This window comes from Hypomesus transpacificus, chromosome 25 (genome assembly GCF_021917145.1).
Source record: "Hypomesus transpacificus isolate Combined female chromosome 25, fHypTra1, whole genome shotgun sequence".
NCBI lineage: Eukaryota > Metazoa > Chordata > Actinopteri > Osmeriformes > Osmeridae > Hypomesus > Hypomesus transpacificus.
Window position 1 is genome coordinate 3,885,333 of NC_061084.1, and position 17,243 is coordinate 3,902,575.

The 17,243-nt window shown below is 46.4% G+C and overlaps 1 protein-coding gene across 4 annotated transcripts in view; it reads left to right on the forward strand.

Moving 5' to 3' along the window:
* Window positions 1–17,243, forward strand: part of kcnip4a (potassium voltage-gated channel interacting protein 4a) — a 95,528-nt gene that overhangs the window by 34,191 nt on the left and 44,094 nt on the right. The window contains exon 1 of one of the 4 annotated variants that reach the window (XM_047048932.1): window positions 15,612–15,981. The exons of the other annotated variants lie outside the window; for them this stretch is intronic. Within the exon in view, the coding sequence (XP_046904888.1) occupies window positions 15,924–15,981 (58 nt within the window). The 5' untranslated portion in view covers window positions 15,612–15,923. Of the gene's footprint in view, window positions 1–15,611; window positions 15,982–17,243 lie in introns of those variants that run through there. 4 annotated transcript variants of the gene reach the window in all.

Genomic DNA, 17,243 nt, shown 5'->3' on the forward strand with positions numbered 1-17,243 from the left:
TGTGTCACTGGATTAGATTTTTATTTTGTTCCTGTCCTTTCACATTTACATTTAGTCATTTAGCAGCCGCTATCCAGAGTGACTTACAGTAAGTACATGGACGTTCTCCCCCAGGCAAGTAGGGTGAAGTGCCTTGCCCAAGAACACTATCATTTGGCACGGTGGGGAATCGAACCAACAACCTTCTGATTAATAGTGCGACTCCCTAACCGCTCAGCCATCTGACCCCCTTTCACCTTTGGGTACCCTCTCCTTGGCAATGTCAGAGTGATCATGTGATCATCGGATGTTGGGTCGTATTAATAGGTCACGTTTAGAACCTGACGGAAATCCTAAATGCGGCTCATGTTTCTCCTTTAATAATAAATGATATTGGACTGGAATATGAGCCCACAAAACTAATGTATTCCTTCTGAAACCGCAGGAATGCTATGTTTGTAGTCCGGAAACAAGGACAGACTCGAGGTTTTATGGTCTTGCAGGGACTCGACCTACTCCAGATTCTGGTTTGCATGCATTTACATGACACGACATGAAGCTAATTGGTTTGGTTATGAGCAGTGACCTCTGGTTAAGTGTGTTTCTTTGTCATTATTCTGGGGAACTTCACACTGCCAAACAAAGTGGCCAATGTAAATTGGTTTCCTATAGTGTACCGATCAGTCAGTCATGCTGATTCACTTGTGTCCCATGTTGAATTATTTCCCTAATGCATCCAGCACTGCTACAATTTAAAGAATTACAATGCATGCAGTTGTTGGCGGTTTAGGTTCGTTAAGATGTATCGTATAGTCCGACAACCTTATTCAGTCATACACAGTTCTGCTTATCTGCTTGTTCTTGGGTACGAAGTCTACTCATCCTTTTATGTACATTTGATCATTTTATAGAGTACAACCTTGCATGACATGCATCTGTTGTCAGAAGACAACCTGTGAAGAACCGAGTCCAGAACACAAAGGCAGTCTGCCGGCAGAGCCTTTGCGACAACTCACGATATATAAAACCTGAAGCATGAGAACATTTCCCTCCGTTTGGTTTGTTTTTCAACCTGTTTTTCTCAGTGCAGCTCAGGTAGCATTCGTTTCCCTCGTTGCACGCTGTTGGTCCTCTTTCCTCCTTCACCGAGGCGACAGGCTAAATTACGGCACATCACAGTTCCGTGTTTAATGAGGAAAACCATTAGACATGAAGAATGGCTCCCACTTGATAATGGGCTCAATCTTGGAGCCTTCAGCTCGACAATGGGAAGCTCATAAAGTAGGACAAAACGCACATTAGCAACGATACGATATGCTGTAGCTGTTGACATATTCTGATGAGTAGACTTGTGCTTGAGAAGGCAGAGAGTACATTAGCGGAGGTGTCAGCTTTGTGTGATTGAGATGTGGCGATGTGAGCGTCGACTGCGAAATGCCTCTTTACTCCTGACAGATGGCCTTGTTTTGCAGGTTTATGATGCTGCCCGTTATGAATCTATATGAGGCAGGTATTGGCATGTTTTATGGTGTTGGTGTTCTTATCGATTATGTCATTTTATGGACCAGCACTTAGCTGCAATTCACACTTTGTGGGGGGAAAAGAACATTTTGCAGACATGTTGTGGACATAACTATTTAGATTTCTCAATGTGTTCCTTTTTTATTTAGTTGAATTTGACCTTCAGGAAGCAGAGGGGTAAAGTTCATCTTCTACCATTAAGCCGAGTCTAATGTGGAATGACAGCTTGGATGTGGCCTGTGAACTGTGGTTGCTGTTTAGGTCCACGTGTGCTTTCGAGGCTGAGGAGAGAGTAGAGTGGAAATACTGTGTTCCCATTGGGGCCTAAAGAAGATGGGGGTCAGTTGCGTACCTTGAGGCACTCATCATCCATCTGACACACACACACTTGACGAAGAAGGAAGCCTCCAACCGGTGATCGCGTTTCCAATCATGCCTTCACCTTGTGCCCACCTCATCCCCATGCCCGCCAACTGATGCTTGGAAAGATTGCTCTTGGAAGGCCTAAGGCAATCTGGAAATAGCATACGGCCACAATTACTGGCCCTTTTAAAACAGGGATTGATCGGGCTTAGCCCGACCCTCTGGAAGGAGGAGACACATCAAATGGACTCTCGGGCTAGGATAAGGGGGGAGCTAATGATCTGCCTGGGGTTAATGAGCTACTGGAGGGACACTGAGGATGAGATGGCGTCTCTGAGAAGTACTCCTTAGTCTTTGTCCTGGGGAGCAACAAGGGATGACATATAGGTTCTGGCTCAGTGCAAACTAGTCCTAATTGTAGTAGACCGAGCCAAAGAATCTTTCCCCAGCAGGCGCCTAGGGTGGATTCAACAAACTCCCTCCATTTACTGTGTGAAATGTTTTGTGCTCCTTGGATTTATTTGCGCTGGGTTCATCGATGTGTCACAAAGCTTTGGACGCCTACAGAACTCCACGTGTAGCCAACCAAGAACAGGACTAAATGTACTGTAGCCCTGGTCTCCCCTTACATACTCCCCTCACGTACATCTGTGATTGGCTCCCTGGATTCTTTCATAACCCCTCGTTGAAGTGTAACCCATGCCAATGCAGCACGACCCCCTGGTCTTCACAAGTCAGATCAGCCTACTAGTGACCTGAGAGACGATCATTGTGGAGTGTGAGTCAGGGGCAGCCAAAGGGCTTATTTGTGTAGCTAACCCTGTCCTCCTTGAGCAGTTTAAGTACATGTAATTATGTTTTTTCACAATATGTGCAGCATATGACAAGTACAGTTTATCTGGAAGTCAAATAAATGAGTCACTTTTATTATTTTCTCATTTATAACTCTTTTATGACCATAGATCTGCACCTTAAGTAACATAAGACATCAAGGTTTAGACCTCAGAACTAGGACTGACCCAAATAATTTAAACCAAAGGTCTGGTTGTTGAGACATGACACCTGTGAAAGTGTGAAACATGACTGCACATTAAGCAACCTAAGACCCTCAAGGAAGACAAGGAAAAACTCCCATATGTAGGCCAACAGTTTCTGTAAGTAAACAACCAAACCCCCAGTTCAGTCAGTGTCTGGGGTTCTACATGGGCCTCCATGTTAGTTATTTGTGCGTCATGCCTCCCTGTTCCCTCGCACAACCGCTGAGGAGCTCCCTGAGACGTCGGTTCCACAGCAGATGGCGACGGCAACGGCTACCTGTCACAACGATGACGCAGGGTGACCCGCCGAGTCACATCGCGTTGACAGGACCGCGGCGGCCATCGCTGCTGCAACATCCAAGTGTAAACACGCCAGGGCAGAGACAATGATGAGCTGTTAGTGGAGGTTTTCAACGCGAGAAACAATTGTTGTGCTGGCCTTTTGGAAAGTGTTTTGGAACAGATTTTTTCTCCTTAATGTTTTCTTTCAGTCTTTTTGGGGGTTTTCAACTCTACTTCATGAATATTAACATACTTCAAATTAGCATTTACACATCAGAAATTCGGTCAAATATTTCAGCCTTGAATATGAAACCCGATACTGTTTACTTCTCCTCAGTCAGGTCATTGGTGATGTGATTATTTGATACCTTATTCATGACCTGTAGTTACCGCCTAGTCCATAGCTAGCAACACATTATGCCTAGTTGCGATAACCATGAGTTCTACTTGATGTTTATACTCTTGATTGTTTCACTAACAGTCCTCAAGTTAACTTATTTTTTATATCTCGAGGCCATAGTTAAAGCACACATCGTTTCAATACATGTCAAACATAAACATTTTATCATAAAGCTCGAACATGTGAGCGTTTCTATGTCCGTGCTATACTGTAGACCCCCCTCTGTGACTTCTCAAAGAGTATAGAAGAACAGATATCAATATAAGTTATTTGCTCTCCTCCTGAGCCTGGCAGGAGCTCCAAGAATACTGCATTATAATGTCACAGGGAACAGGTAGAATGTTCTTTACCAACTGGCTTTCCTGACCTGAACTTTCGGATGGAAGGGCAGTTTTCTTTAGTTTTAGTTTAGACAGTGTTTAAACTGTTGTCAAGAAAGAGGCAGGATGTGCCATGGTCTGTTTCAAGGCCAATTGAAATTGGCCTCGTCATCTTTTCAATACCTTTCCATTTTATGGACTTTACATCTAATTCATAATGAATTGTGTTATATTCCTGCCAGCAAGGAGTTCCTCAGATCTGCGCTCATATTCACTTGGTTCGATTTTAAAGACATTATAATAATGCCTCAGATGAGCCTGAGAAATGAAATCCATTGATTCTGGCCTGGCCTGGGTCCAGACAGATTCCCTGTAACTTGGCATTGAGATATTCATTTTATGACTCGCTAAGCTCAATCGGGGAGTGACTGCCAGGGCTTCTTAGTAGAGGCGCTGTTTGGTTTTTCATTGTGGTAGCAGCTACTGCGGGAGACTGTTATGGATTTGAGCTGGAAGGTAACCAAGTTGTTCTGTTGGCGCCTGAACAAATCAGGTTTGTTTAGATATTTCGAAGGGATATTTCATCAGCCTGGATTAGGTTAACCTCAGACCCTCTGATATTTTCACCGCTGACGGATCGAGTTGTCTTGGTAACATTGTCTGTAACCAGGTTATTTGAAAGCTAAAGTTATTACTTGCAAAATAATTGTATATATTAAATTGTCCTTATGCTAAGCCTACATATGCGCACACACACACAAGCTCACACAGTGACTCACAAACCCAGAGGTAATATAATTTGGATTTCTCTGTGCCCTGGGACAGTTTGGTAGGATCTGTGGGCCATGTGCCTAAGTTTCTGTGATGTTACTGGCGTCCCTTAACAGGACAGAGGATGGGAGGGGCTTAGTGTTGGGGGTTCTGCTGGGACTCGTGGACAGTTCAGAGGATGGGAGGGGCCTAGTGCTCAGATGATGGATAGGAGAGCAGTCCTTGGGGGAAGGACCATCCTCCAACAGAGATGGAGGACGATGAACTGCAGTCACTAAGGACATTAACAGGCCTTGGGGTGTGTTGCTCACTGTGTGAAAGGGAGTAAACTGGGTGTTAGGCAGTGTGTGTGTGTTTTAGCTAGTGTGTGAGTCATGAGAAGTGATTGTACTGTCTGCACACAGGTAACAAGCTGTACCCTAGTTTGTCATACCCACTACTTCCTGTCTGAGATCTGTGCCCGACTGATGCGTTGAGTGTATTTATTGTAGTTTTAGCACACCTCTTACAGGATAGTGTGCGCGATGAGCCATAAACCAATCATTAAGAACTACATCTCCCAGCATCAACACTTGTGATGATCCCTGAGCCCTAAGATGATCTCTACCGTTTAACCGGCAATCCCAAGGGGAGTGTTAAACATGTGTTCAATTGAACAGAATCGCTTCGTCCGAAGTGCTGTAAACCAAATGAGGCATCTGGTGAGCACAACCTTGATAGTCAATGCATAATTCAGTGGCATATCTCTGGTAACCTCATGCATTGTGTATGATCGTGAACTCAGGTTCCATAACCTAGTTAGTGATGGGCACAATGTCTTTACTGTGCATGCATGATTCTGCTGAGAAGTTGAATGCCTTTTGTATGGTCGGAATTGCATATTTCAACAAGGACATAGACAATACAGAACAGGTCTGAAGTGTGGTTATACGGATGACAAGATGGGGAAATGCATTGCAATATGCAGCTTGTTATGAATCGTGACAGTTTGCCATCCATTGGTTTTCCCTGAGTTTCAGCACATGGCTTCCGGAGTTAGTGGTTGTCTCAAAGGATATTGTCTAAGACCTTGTGATATATGCAGTTATTTTATCTGTCTTACACTTGATTGCTTTTCCCCCCTTTGGCCAGTTTGTTAAATGCAAGAATATGAATAATCTTAAAGTGCAAACTTGTGGCTCCACAAACTTTTTGTTTAACTTCAAGCCATTTACCATCCAGACAGCCACCCCAATTTTTTATTTTTTTATTGCCTCCACTCATTATATCTGAACCATCTAGACCGTCTTAATCAAACCAGACCATTCGGTGACTGCGTCGTCCCAAAGTTTACGACCCTATCGCACTCCCTCCTTCCAGCTGACATTTACACCGCCGTCTTTGCAGAGGCAATCTGTTAAAACACCGCCACTGTCTCGGAACCACCACGCCACCGGCGCCCATTAATCACGGCTTTGTTTGTGAGGCTTCTTTTGCGAGGCGGTTTGTAACTGAATCGGCGTGACGGGATAAGAACACAGCATCCACTTCACTGACTAAGCTCGTCTGTAACCACACGGTCTGTAACCACACGGTATGTAACCACACGGTCTGTAACCACACGGTCTGTAACCACACGGTCTGTAACCACACGGTCTGTAACCACACGGTTTGTAACCACGCGGTCTGTAGCCACACGGTCTGTAACCACACGGTCTGTAACCACACGGTCGTTTGCTGTTGGCGCTTCCTGAGCTGGATATGGAAATAGGGACACAAGAACCTTTCCAAAATGAACTAGGCATGCTTCATGCTGTCCCCTTGGAAGATTATGATTCATAATACTCACCCCCCCCCCCCCCCCTTCATGTGGTAGGCCACTGAAGTTTCCATGGCTAAAAGCTGATTCTCTCTGCCTTATTCACAGAACAATCATCCAGCACTGGCACAGCAATGCCCAACCTGATGAAATTGAAACTAATTTTTTCTCATCCCTGAGGTGGAACAGGTAGCTGGCATGAGGAGATCTCATTAGCAATAGCGGGTTTGCCGCTAGCTCAGCTAGCTCAGTTACATGGATGAGAGCCTAGCAGGCAGGTTATCTTACCTGCTAAGAGCTATCTCACAGGGAAAGGGTTCCCCTTGCCACCCGAGTAGCGGACGCCCCGGCTAATAATAGCAAAGAGGTCCGCCGCCACGGCGCTGGTATCCATGACACGGCTAGCGTTTCACCTGTCAGGATGGGTGACAACCTGTCATCAGAGCCATGCTAATGGATTTTAGATGAGATTGTGACCTGGGGGGGGGGGGGGGGGGGGGGGCGGAGGGGTGGTGTCTGGGTTTCGTTCTAGTACCCTATCTGTCCCATCCTCAGAATGAGGAGACAAAAAGCTTTCATCTTCGTAATTGTCGGAGCGCATGGGGACCTTTTATTCCATCTGTTTGTTCTCAGCCTGGGTATTCTGGTGCAGGTTTCCTGTTTGGTTTGTTGCTGTTATTTCATTCCTTTTTCTCAGAGGCTCCAGTGATGTTTGGCAAGTTGGAAATCATGAAGAGAGTTGTATGGAACGTGTGTGCATGTATATATGCCATGCAAATTGAATTGGCCAGAATCACACACAGAATAACTTTTTTTGGACAGGTTTTTGTTTTGACACAGTTTCTCATAACACAGTTTCCGAGGGTGCCTTCTCTGGTTAGCAGCCCTGCTACCCCACACCTCCACCATTCAGCATCAGCCAGGACTGCATTCGTTTAGAGGACGGCATTATGCAGAAAGTGAGCTCAGTTATGTGCTCCAAAAGTGCGGCGCATGAATCTTCATCGCCATGACAACCTGACATGAGCGACGGGCGCCAACGATTTTCTCAGCTCCAGCGGGCTTCTCACAGTTTCCGGGAGCTTGAATAACGACACCGCTGTAATTCATTTATGTAAAGTCAGCTGTCGAGATCTGCGTTTTCATCGGGCCTCATCGCCAAGGTTTTAGTCTCTGGCTGCGTTTTTCTGTTGAGGTAAACATGAGTTGGATCAGGGCTCGGCTGCAGGGATCAACTGAACACATCTGAACACCTTATGCACATGTAGACCTGCTTCCACCATGAAGACCCCACACTCAGTCATGTTTATTTATATAGGAAATGCTATTAAGGCTTCCAAATACCACCAGATATTTATATGACCAGGTGCTCTATTCACCAAACAGCTACATGTATCGCAGCCGCGTAAGAATCAGATGAGCCTTCTCTGATGGAATACAATAGTAGACCCTCATTGGGTTAAGTCTCTTGCAGGCACTAGCCATAACAGTGTTTCTGGCATTAAACAAAGTGAGCGACGTATATATTGCAAAAGGGAGTTGGGGACTAGACTCATAAGGAGTGATTAATATCCTTCTATTGCAGCATTTATTTTTGACAGCGTATATATTTGAATAACTCTAATGATTTCATTAGTGAGCTTGCTGCAGACGTGCTTACGGTCGTTTACTCACAAAATAAGTGTTTCACAGTGTTTTTCTTTCCCTTTCCCGGTTAATGCCATCTCAGGTTATTGGATATGATGCTGTGTTTCAGCAGCACAGGGTGATTACCCCTGGTTAATACACTATTTCATCACAAAGACTGCAAAGAAACTGTTGGAACAATACCTGGCACCAACTCTGGACCTACAGTAGAGGTTTCAAAACGTCTGACCTTGGTTAGCACGCCTGGCGACAGACAGAGGAACAAAGCGGCCTCCCTTGTCTCCTAACAGTAGCACCTACTCCGTACGGTCAGAAAGGCTGGTTGCTGTCAGAGGTGGACGGGCAGCTTGGTGTTGACCTGCGTCCGTCGGTGCGTTACGGTGTGGTAAGTGACTGTGACAGAGGACTAGGCTCCAGGGCCCTTCTGGGTAGCAGGTGGGCCCCTGCTAATCCCAGATAGGCGGGAGCAGGTGCGACCAGAGACGGCGCCCAGCCGGCCTTGTCTGTCCGCGGGTCACGGTGGTCAGTGGGGCATGATGGGAGGAGGTGGGCCTGCGATGGGCATCAGATAGCGATCTGAATCTGCTTCCAGTTTTTTGTTTTGTCCAGTGCTCGGCTGTTTGACACATTTGATTGTGATCTTGGGTGACAATTAACAGTAAATAAATCTGAGAGAAGCTATTCATTGATGTTGCCTTTAGTGGACATTGGCTGTGTGCTAGTAACTTAGCAACCACTTCAAACTTTTGTGTTTACTTCTTCTGTCCAATTGAAAGGACCTCTTGGGCTTTCTAATGTTGTGACAAATGTAAACAACCTAAATCATTTTTGTGTAATTTGAGTTATTAAAGTTATTATTTAAGTTATAGAAGCATCCTTTTGACAGACAAGTCTCCCCCCCCCCCCCCATTACTCAGCAGGATATAGTGAGAATGAAGTTTGTTTATTAGGATGTGGCATGTCTACTTTGTGGCAGAGAACAACCCACCATGCAGCCATTATGGGCTGTCAGCGCTTTGAGACTCACTCGTAAGATGTGCCATCACTCTCCCTCACGACTGTAGTCGAAACGCTGCCCCTTCGAAACGGGAAAAAACAAACAGTACAGACAGTCATATTTTGGCAGTGATTGATGGCAGCTGGATGTCGCTGCGCTTCACGAGGGCCCTCCGTCCACTCCCACGTCCACGAGGGTGCCATCTGGCCCGCTGCCCCGCGGCCCAGGAACGTCACTGGGTGTCTAGATTAATGTGTTTGGCAGTGGGGGTCAAAGTCATCACGCCGATGGGACGTTTGTGTGAAGGCAAATACAAAAGATACCGGCAAATTGGAGAATACAAATCTGTTTTTAGCTCTACGCCTGTAGTGCAGACGACAGCAGAGTGTGTTATTGCTGAACCGCTGTGTGGTAAATGACACTCCCTTCAAAAACATCCCACTAATATCCCGTCCTCTGCGCCCCCCCACACACAAATGAGCCCTCAATTCTTGCGTCCTCCAACCACACACACACACACACACACACACAAGGGCCTCCGTTTATTCCACCCCCCCGCCCCGCCGTGACAACTTAACGCCTGCTCCCTCCCTCTCGTCCCCATGTCCTCTGACTCGTCTTAATTGGACCTTAATTCGAAACAGCAGGTGGCGAGCTCCTTTTGGGCAGCGGGGGGGGCGTGTGCGTAATGGCACCCCCAGACGCTCCTTGTGCCCTTGCCAACTGCTTCTCAAGTCCCCCTTCATGGAGCCAGGCTCGCGCTTCTCTGAGCGGGGGGCGCGTCTCCTCAGCACACCGGCTCTCCTCCTCCCAGAATGGCCGACGGGTTTCAATTTTTCCCAAGCAGGTGTAGGATACAGGACTCATCATGGATGGGGTTGCCTGTGTCGGGAGTTGCGTCACGCTGCGGAGCAGGTGAAGACCAGCTTCGCCCGGCTGTGATGTCATTTCCCATGCAGAGGGCACACAGTTTGAGTCCGGGAGAGAGACGCAGGCAGAGCGCAGTCATTGTCTGTCTGGCAGGATGATGGAATAGCAGCGCAGGGTTATTCTGCTGAGCCACAATAGACTCCGACAGCTCTATTTCTTGCTTTGCTGCTTCCAGCTTCTTCATGTAAAGATGTCCCCATGGTGGTTAATGTCCAGTGGTCTGGATCCTGGGCCTGGACCCTCCAAGCTGGGATCGTCAGTGCTGGGAAGGCTTAATGAGGATCATTAGACAATCACACTTCTGCCTCATTTCCCCGACTGATTCTGCCTCCCGTATTGCAGTTCTAACTTAATATCTTTACAAAATGCTACACTGATTCCCCTATCTGATTGAAACCCACTATGGCGTAATGATGTTTCAGTTATCTGATGATGTCTTGATTCCCATCAGTAATTAATACAGCTGAGGCTTGTTTGGTCTCGCAGCAAACCTGCTGAGGTTTCATCATCAAATCTGTAATTGAGTGAATGTCTCTGTATGCACATGAACAAATATTGTATCTCTTTCGAAACGTTTGATTGCGATAGTTGTTACTTTTTGTCAAAGAACACGTGGTTGTTGGTCAGCAACAGTGCAGTTCAAACTCTCAGGCACAGTCCATCAGCACCTTCTGCTGTCTAAACAGGAATACTGCACATCCCAAGTGTACACAACCCCACAATACCCAATGATGTATTCCACAACACAATGATTGCGTGTCACTGTATAGTTACTTTCTTTTGTATTTTGTTCCCCAGTTACCAGTTTGTCCACTGCTGTTGTTTTAGATTCAAACCTTGACTGAGGGTGAAGGGTTATCTCTTATGCAGAGACATATTTGCAAAATGTTTGTTTCATAGTACAGCCCTGTAAGTTCCAACACTGAAATTGACAAAATACATATCAAAGGCAAGACATGAACAAACATCCCAACACTTTACTTCAGAATAAAGTTCATCGTGTATCGGAGAGACATTGAGGACAAACTGAGCATACCGATTTTGTCTTTGTGTATGGTTGTGTGTGTAGGGCAAGGGTGATCATTTTTTCTAATTTAAAAGAATACAATAAGTGACATAACAGCAAAAGCAGTGTTTGACTAGATAGACAATGTCCGGGTTTCCCAGATTCTTTAAGAAGCTCTTAACGCTAAGATATTCTTAATGTTCTAAGAGTGTTCTAGTGCGCTCTTAGAATGTTCTTAAGACGCTCTTAGCGTTAAGAGCTTCTTAACGAATCTGGGAAACCCGGCCAATATTGGTTCTGCGTGTGAGCCGATGTGTTGTCCTGCAATATGTCCTGACACACAAGGGGGCGCTAGAGTTCCACTGGATACCTAGGATCTCGTCGTCCAAGCTGAGCTTCCATATTAAACCCCATTGGAGAGACAGCTTAAGCGAGTTTCACTGTACAGCCTTTCAGTGCAGTACAGCAATCCATCCAGAAGAGTTACGGTAGTCCCACTGTACTGTCGGAAGGTAAACGAATGGCAAGTGACTCAAATGAATCAAATCCTGTCTAGCTGTCTGTCAGTTAATTTGTTAGTCGATATCGTCTCACTCCCCTCCAGAGGAACATGCTGCTGCAGCAGAGGTATTGATTAGATGTCTTCCTGGTTCCTGCAGGTGTCACTCAGACAGGAAGTAGATGGTTATTGTAATGAGTAGGACCCGGGCACCGAGGCTGCATGCCAGGTTAGCACACTGGAAAAGAGACTGCTGAGGGAAGGATGAACTCACTCACTCTGGGCTGTCTAGATCTTCTGTAACGATCTGTTTAGGATGCATCCCTCCCTCCCTCACAACCTCACACTTTCTCTCCCTCTCTCTCGGTCTCTCTCACCCTCTCCCTCACATTCATCCTCATTGTGTCACAAATCTCATTCTTTCTCTCACCCTCTTGCACTCTCCTCTCGCTCTCTCTTGCGCTCTCATTCTCATTCCACTTTTGGGGCTCTCTCTCTCCCTCGTTCACTCTCTCCTGTTATCTGTCTCCCAGTCTCTCTTTCATTCTCTCTCTCCCATTCTCTCTCTCTCCTTCTCTTCCACAATTCTTTCTCGTAGTTGAATCTGTTGCACTCACCCACAGTAATTGTGTTAAGCTTGCATATCATTATTATTGATGAAAGGTTTGGGATTCTCTTCATCCTCCTGTTTTTTAAACAACAGCTGATAAGTAGGAACAAGGTGATTCATTCGGCCCGGTGCACAAAAACAATTAGCTGCATGTCCATTAGTCGAATATTTCTCAGAAATATCAGGTTCTGCCATATATCAGTAGGACCAAGATGCTGGATGACACAGATACATAAAGCTCACTCGGGTCATTCTGATATTCAAGGGTTTGGGGGAAGTGCAAAGTGGTATTTTTTCTGCTATGCGATAGTAACGGCAGTCAATCATGCAGGCCTGGATGTGCAAGTTAGTGTCATAGCACTTCCTGTTACTACAGAATAGTCCAGAATGTAATCAAATGTTAAATTCTCCTTTTCATCCCACGATTTAACTAAATATTTGGATCCCAAATTGCAATCGCTCTCCCATTGAAACCCTTCTTGAATAGCAATTGCACACATTAGTGGCCCTATTGTCCAACCCTACAGTGTGTTGGATTGTGCTTTAGTGTTGTGTTCTTTTGAGGAGCTGCAAGACAGATTCAGGACTGGAAGGCCACACAGGGCTGTGACCTTGGGCCTCCCTGTAGACAGTCACTGCTGTTGTCTCTCTTTCTCTCTCCACATGTATTGTCATTCAATCTCACATCTTTCTATCTGTTTGTCTCTCCATCTGTCTCCTCTCTCTCGCTCTCTCTCGCTCTCTACACAGATATTTTTTTCACACGGTCACACACTCTCTCTCTCTCTCTCTCTCTCTCTCTCTCTCTCTCTCTCTCTCTCTCTCTCTGTCTCTCTCTCACTCACTCTTTTTTCCAAAGCCTCTTTCGCAATACTAGAAATGTGCTCATTACGAGCAAACACCTATGTTTTTTTTTCTTCCTACCTCAACCCTCTCTGACACGCATCCGTGGGAGGCAGCCGGAACGGCAAAGTGCTCACAAGCGACAGGAAGTGGGATAATAGAGTGGGGGAAAATTGGTACTTGATTATGGCGGTTTAGCGGTCGTGGAGTGAATTGGACCGCCGTCATGCGGTTCCTGAAAATTGAGATTTTTTTGCGGGGGCGGCAGAGATGGAGAGCAGAACGGAAGGGCCTTTCTCAGATTTGTATTCCTTTATTTTCTTTTAGCCTTCGTCTTTGTTATGAATAAGAATAACAAAGACCTTGGGGATGTTTTTGTTGTTGTTCATTTCTGGTTTACTTCTGACCTGGGTGGAACTCCTCTGGGTCCTCTTGATCACATCACATGTCGTCTGGCGTCCTGGACCATCCACTCTTATGGACACAGGATAGACAGGGTCAGGGTGTTCTTCAGAACACACTGATTTGATGTCTGTCTTGTCTTGGTAGCTTTCGATTTTTTTGCTGTTTTCTCTTCAAATTACGAGAGGAAATTAGAGTTCAGTGTTCCTACTGACAGCTCCTTCTGCGGCGCCTCTAAACGCCAATGCCTGTGCACTCAGCATGTCAGTGTAGTTCTGTAGAAAGATAAGTATATCGGAGCGATAAACGCAATGTTTATGATTGCCTGGCTCCCTGTGCAGTTCCCTGACGTTACTCTACAAGTGTTTTGATTGCAGTATTGCAATTACAGACTTTGGACCCTGATTGAACAGAACACCGTTTACCGAGAGGTATCACGGAAGACGACAAAACCTTGATTAACATATTCAAGCTTTTCCGTTGGCACGTCATTTTCCAGCTCTTGCAGTTTTGGCTTTGAGAAGCAGGGTGGTGTGTTTATGAGCAGTGCAGTCACTCAATGGGGCAGACGTACATTACTACAAACAGACAGTGATGATGTTGTTGTACTGTGTCTTACAGCACATACTGTTCCTTGGCTTTGATCACTGCAATACTGTTAGATCTGGACACTTGTATAATTTCACTTGCTACTTAGTGTAAGACTGCTGATCAACCCTCCAACAGGATTGGCTAGTTCTGCAGCCTATAAAGCACAGCCCCTGCATGAAATTGATCATATTATCTTTCTCTTATCTTTAGTTCTGTTGCTGTGGTTGCAAAACCCCTTTTTTTGCAGCGAAGACACTTTTGCTCGTTCCTCATAATCCTTGACTATCTGATGTACTCACTATATGCTTTTGTCCATCCTTTTACATGAAAGCATCTGCTAGAAAAATACATGTAAAGGCAGACAGCAGATTTCCACCTGAACTGAGCACGTATAGGTTGGTGGAAGGAGGATGAATCCGATAATGAACAGAGCATGAACTTTGGTCTCTGCTCTAAATGAAATGCTTCAAACCAGGTGCTCGCTCCCCGCCATGCAAACGGCAGTTTTGCTCCTCTCACAGCATGAAGTGCAGTTAACCCTATAGTCACTCAGAGCTAACAGCAGGATGTACTGTATATATGTGCCCTTTCCTCACCCTTCTCTGATCCCCCCCCCTTCCCTCCATCTCTCCCTCCATCCCCTCCATCTCTCCCCCTTCCCTCCATCTCTCCCTCCATCCCCTCCATCTCTCCCCCTTCCCTCCATCTCTCCCTCCATCCCCTCCATCTCTCCCTCCATCCCCTCCATCGCTCCCCCTTCCCTCCATCTCTCCCCCTTCCCTCCATCTCTCCCTCCATCCCCTCCATCCCCTCCATCTCTCCCTCCATCCCCTCCATCTCTCCCTCCATCCCCTCCATCTCTCCCTCCATCCCCTCCATCTCTCCCTCCATCCCCTCCATCTCTCCCCCTTCCCTCCATCTCTCCCTCCATCCCCTCCATCTCTCCCCCTTCCCTCCATCTCTCCCTCCATCCCCTCCATCTCTCCCTCCATCCCCTCCATCTCTCCCTCCATCCCCTCCATCTCTCCCCCTTCCCTCCATCTCTCCCCCTTCCCTCCATCTCTCCCTCCATCCCCTCCATCTCTCCCCCTTCCCTCCATCTCTCCCCCTTCCCTCCATCTCTCCCTCCATCTCTCCCCCTTCCCTCCATCTCTCCCCCTTCCCTCCATCTCTCCCTCCATCCCCTCCATCTCTCCCCCTTCCCTTCATCTCTCCCTCCATCCCCTCCATCTCTCCCTCCATCCCCTCCATCTCTCCCTCCATCCCCTCCATCTCTCTCCCCCTTCCCTCCATCTCTCCCTCCATCCCCTCCATCTCTCTCCCCCTTCCCTCCATCTCTCCCTCCATCCCCTCCATCTCTCCCTCCATCCCCTCCATCTCTCCCTCCATCCCCTCCATCTCTCCCCCTTCCCTCCATCCCCTCCATCCCCTCCATCTCTCCCTCCATCCCCTCCATCCCCTCCATCCCCTCCATCTCTCCCTCCATCCCCTCCATCTCTCCCTCCATCTCTGCGAGGAGGATGTGTTGAAAGAGTGCCGGTGTTATTCCCCACAGCATGTAGCTGGCTCCCTCTCAGAAATAGCTCAATTAATCTAGGTGCTCAACTGGTTCAAAGTAGTCAGCCAGCGCAGAGCCGCACACAAGCTCCTGCTTGAGCCTGCGAGAAGGGGGAGTGAGAGGAGGGCATATAGGAGGAGGGACATAATGTAGGAACGGAGCGCGTCAAAATTCAAAACTCCACGAAGGCGCAGGCGTTTGAGTCCCACCTCCACATCCTGCTGTCGCACTCTCCCTGCCCACTGAGCCAGGGACCATATAAAGAGGAAGCCTGTTGGAGCTTGTTGTTCTGCTGGTGGCGGTGTGGCTCATCCTGCTCGTGGAAGACAGAGAGCCAGCGTGTGAGAACAGGACTCCACCGGGTCAGACATGGGGGCTTTGATGGTCATCTTCTCTGTCCAGCCCAAACAAAGGCACAAGAGGACAGGTAGGCCACAGGGGAATGGGGCAGTTTGTGGTTGTGTGTGTGTGTGTGTTTGAGGGGGAAGAGAAAGAGGGACAAAGAGAGTTATCAGAATTCTCTAATGTCAAATATTAAATATGTATGCATATTTTGTATCGTTTTTTTGTATGTATGTTTCCAGGTTTGTGTTGCTGGGTTTTCAAAGTAGCATGTGTGTCTGCCACATTTTGGGGTGGATCTCCATCCTTCAGTGCTCCACTACACATGCCTGTTAGTAATGTGCTGCTGGTTTTTGGGATAGTCCCTATGAAATTAGTGTGCCAGACCAGCCGTCCATGAAATTGGTAATACAGTCGAGCCAAACCCTGGAGAGCCTTTACTTCTTGTGTTTTATGAATTATATAGAGGGTTAGAGTAAATCCATACACCTTCAAACGATAATCAATATGTCACTTATGGCACATCACCATAAAACTAAAACCTATTGCCTATTGTCTTAGTAAGATCAAATATTTAGCACATCATGAGTGAAAGACTATAGCTGTCTAAAGTTATTCTTAGTCGTTGGGTGGCTAGACAGACAGAATGGATCATCTCGGACAATAGGGCATATTTCACCAGAGGTTTGTGTGAGGGGGGCTGAAAGCAGAATGAATGGTGAGGTCTACTGAAGTTTCAGAAGCTATATATCACAGTGTGGACTCTGCAGTGTAAGCAGGTTTCGCAGGAACCTAGTTCTACCATGAGGCCTAGGTAGACGCACTGGGTAGCTAATTGTTTAACTTCTCTTTTCCATATCAACAGCATAAACAGGACAGGACTTTAAGTATTTTTTATTTTCACTTTGTGGAGTAGTACAGTTATTGTATTTGTGTATTAAGAGGGAAGATTTAAATTACATTTTGGTGTAATTAATATCAAAATAATGAATGAACTGTATTGAACTGGACAGTTGGTTTTTGAACAGTTGGTTACCCTTCTAGGCTAAGTAATAAAACATTTGACTTGAGATTTGCATTCATTGAACCCCAGTCACTAGTAGGAGCTACAATATGTTATTGTATCGGGAGGATATACAGTTTAGGCACTAATGGGCAGCAGAAGTTTTTATCAAGTATGTTTAGATAAACCTATGTCTTTGTGTGCACGAGCACAGCACACGTTCTTAATGTTTTTTTTTTTAGCTCATTTGATGTCTCGTGGGACCTAACTGGCTGGGGAGGAACTAACGAATCACTGGTAAACACACAGACCCTCTACGGACTGAGTGCAACTCCACCACCCAC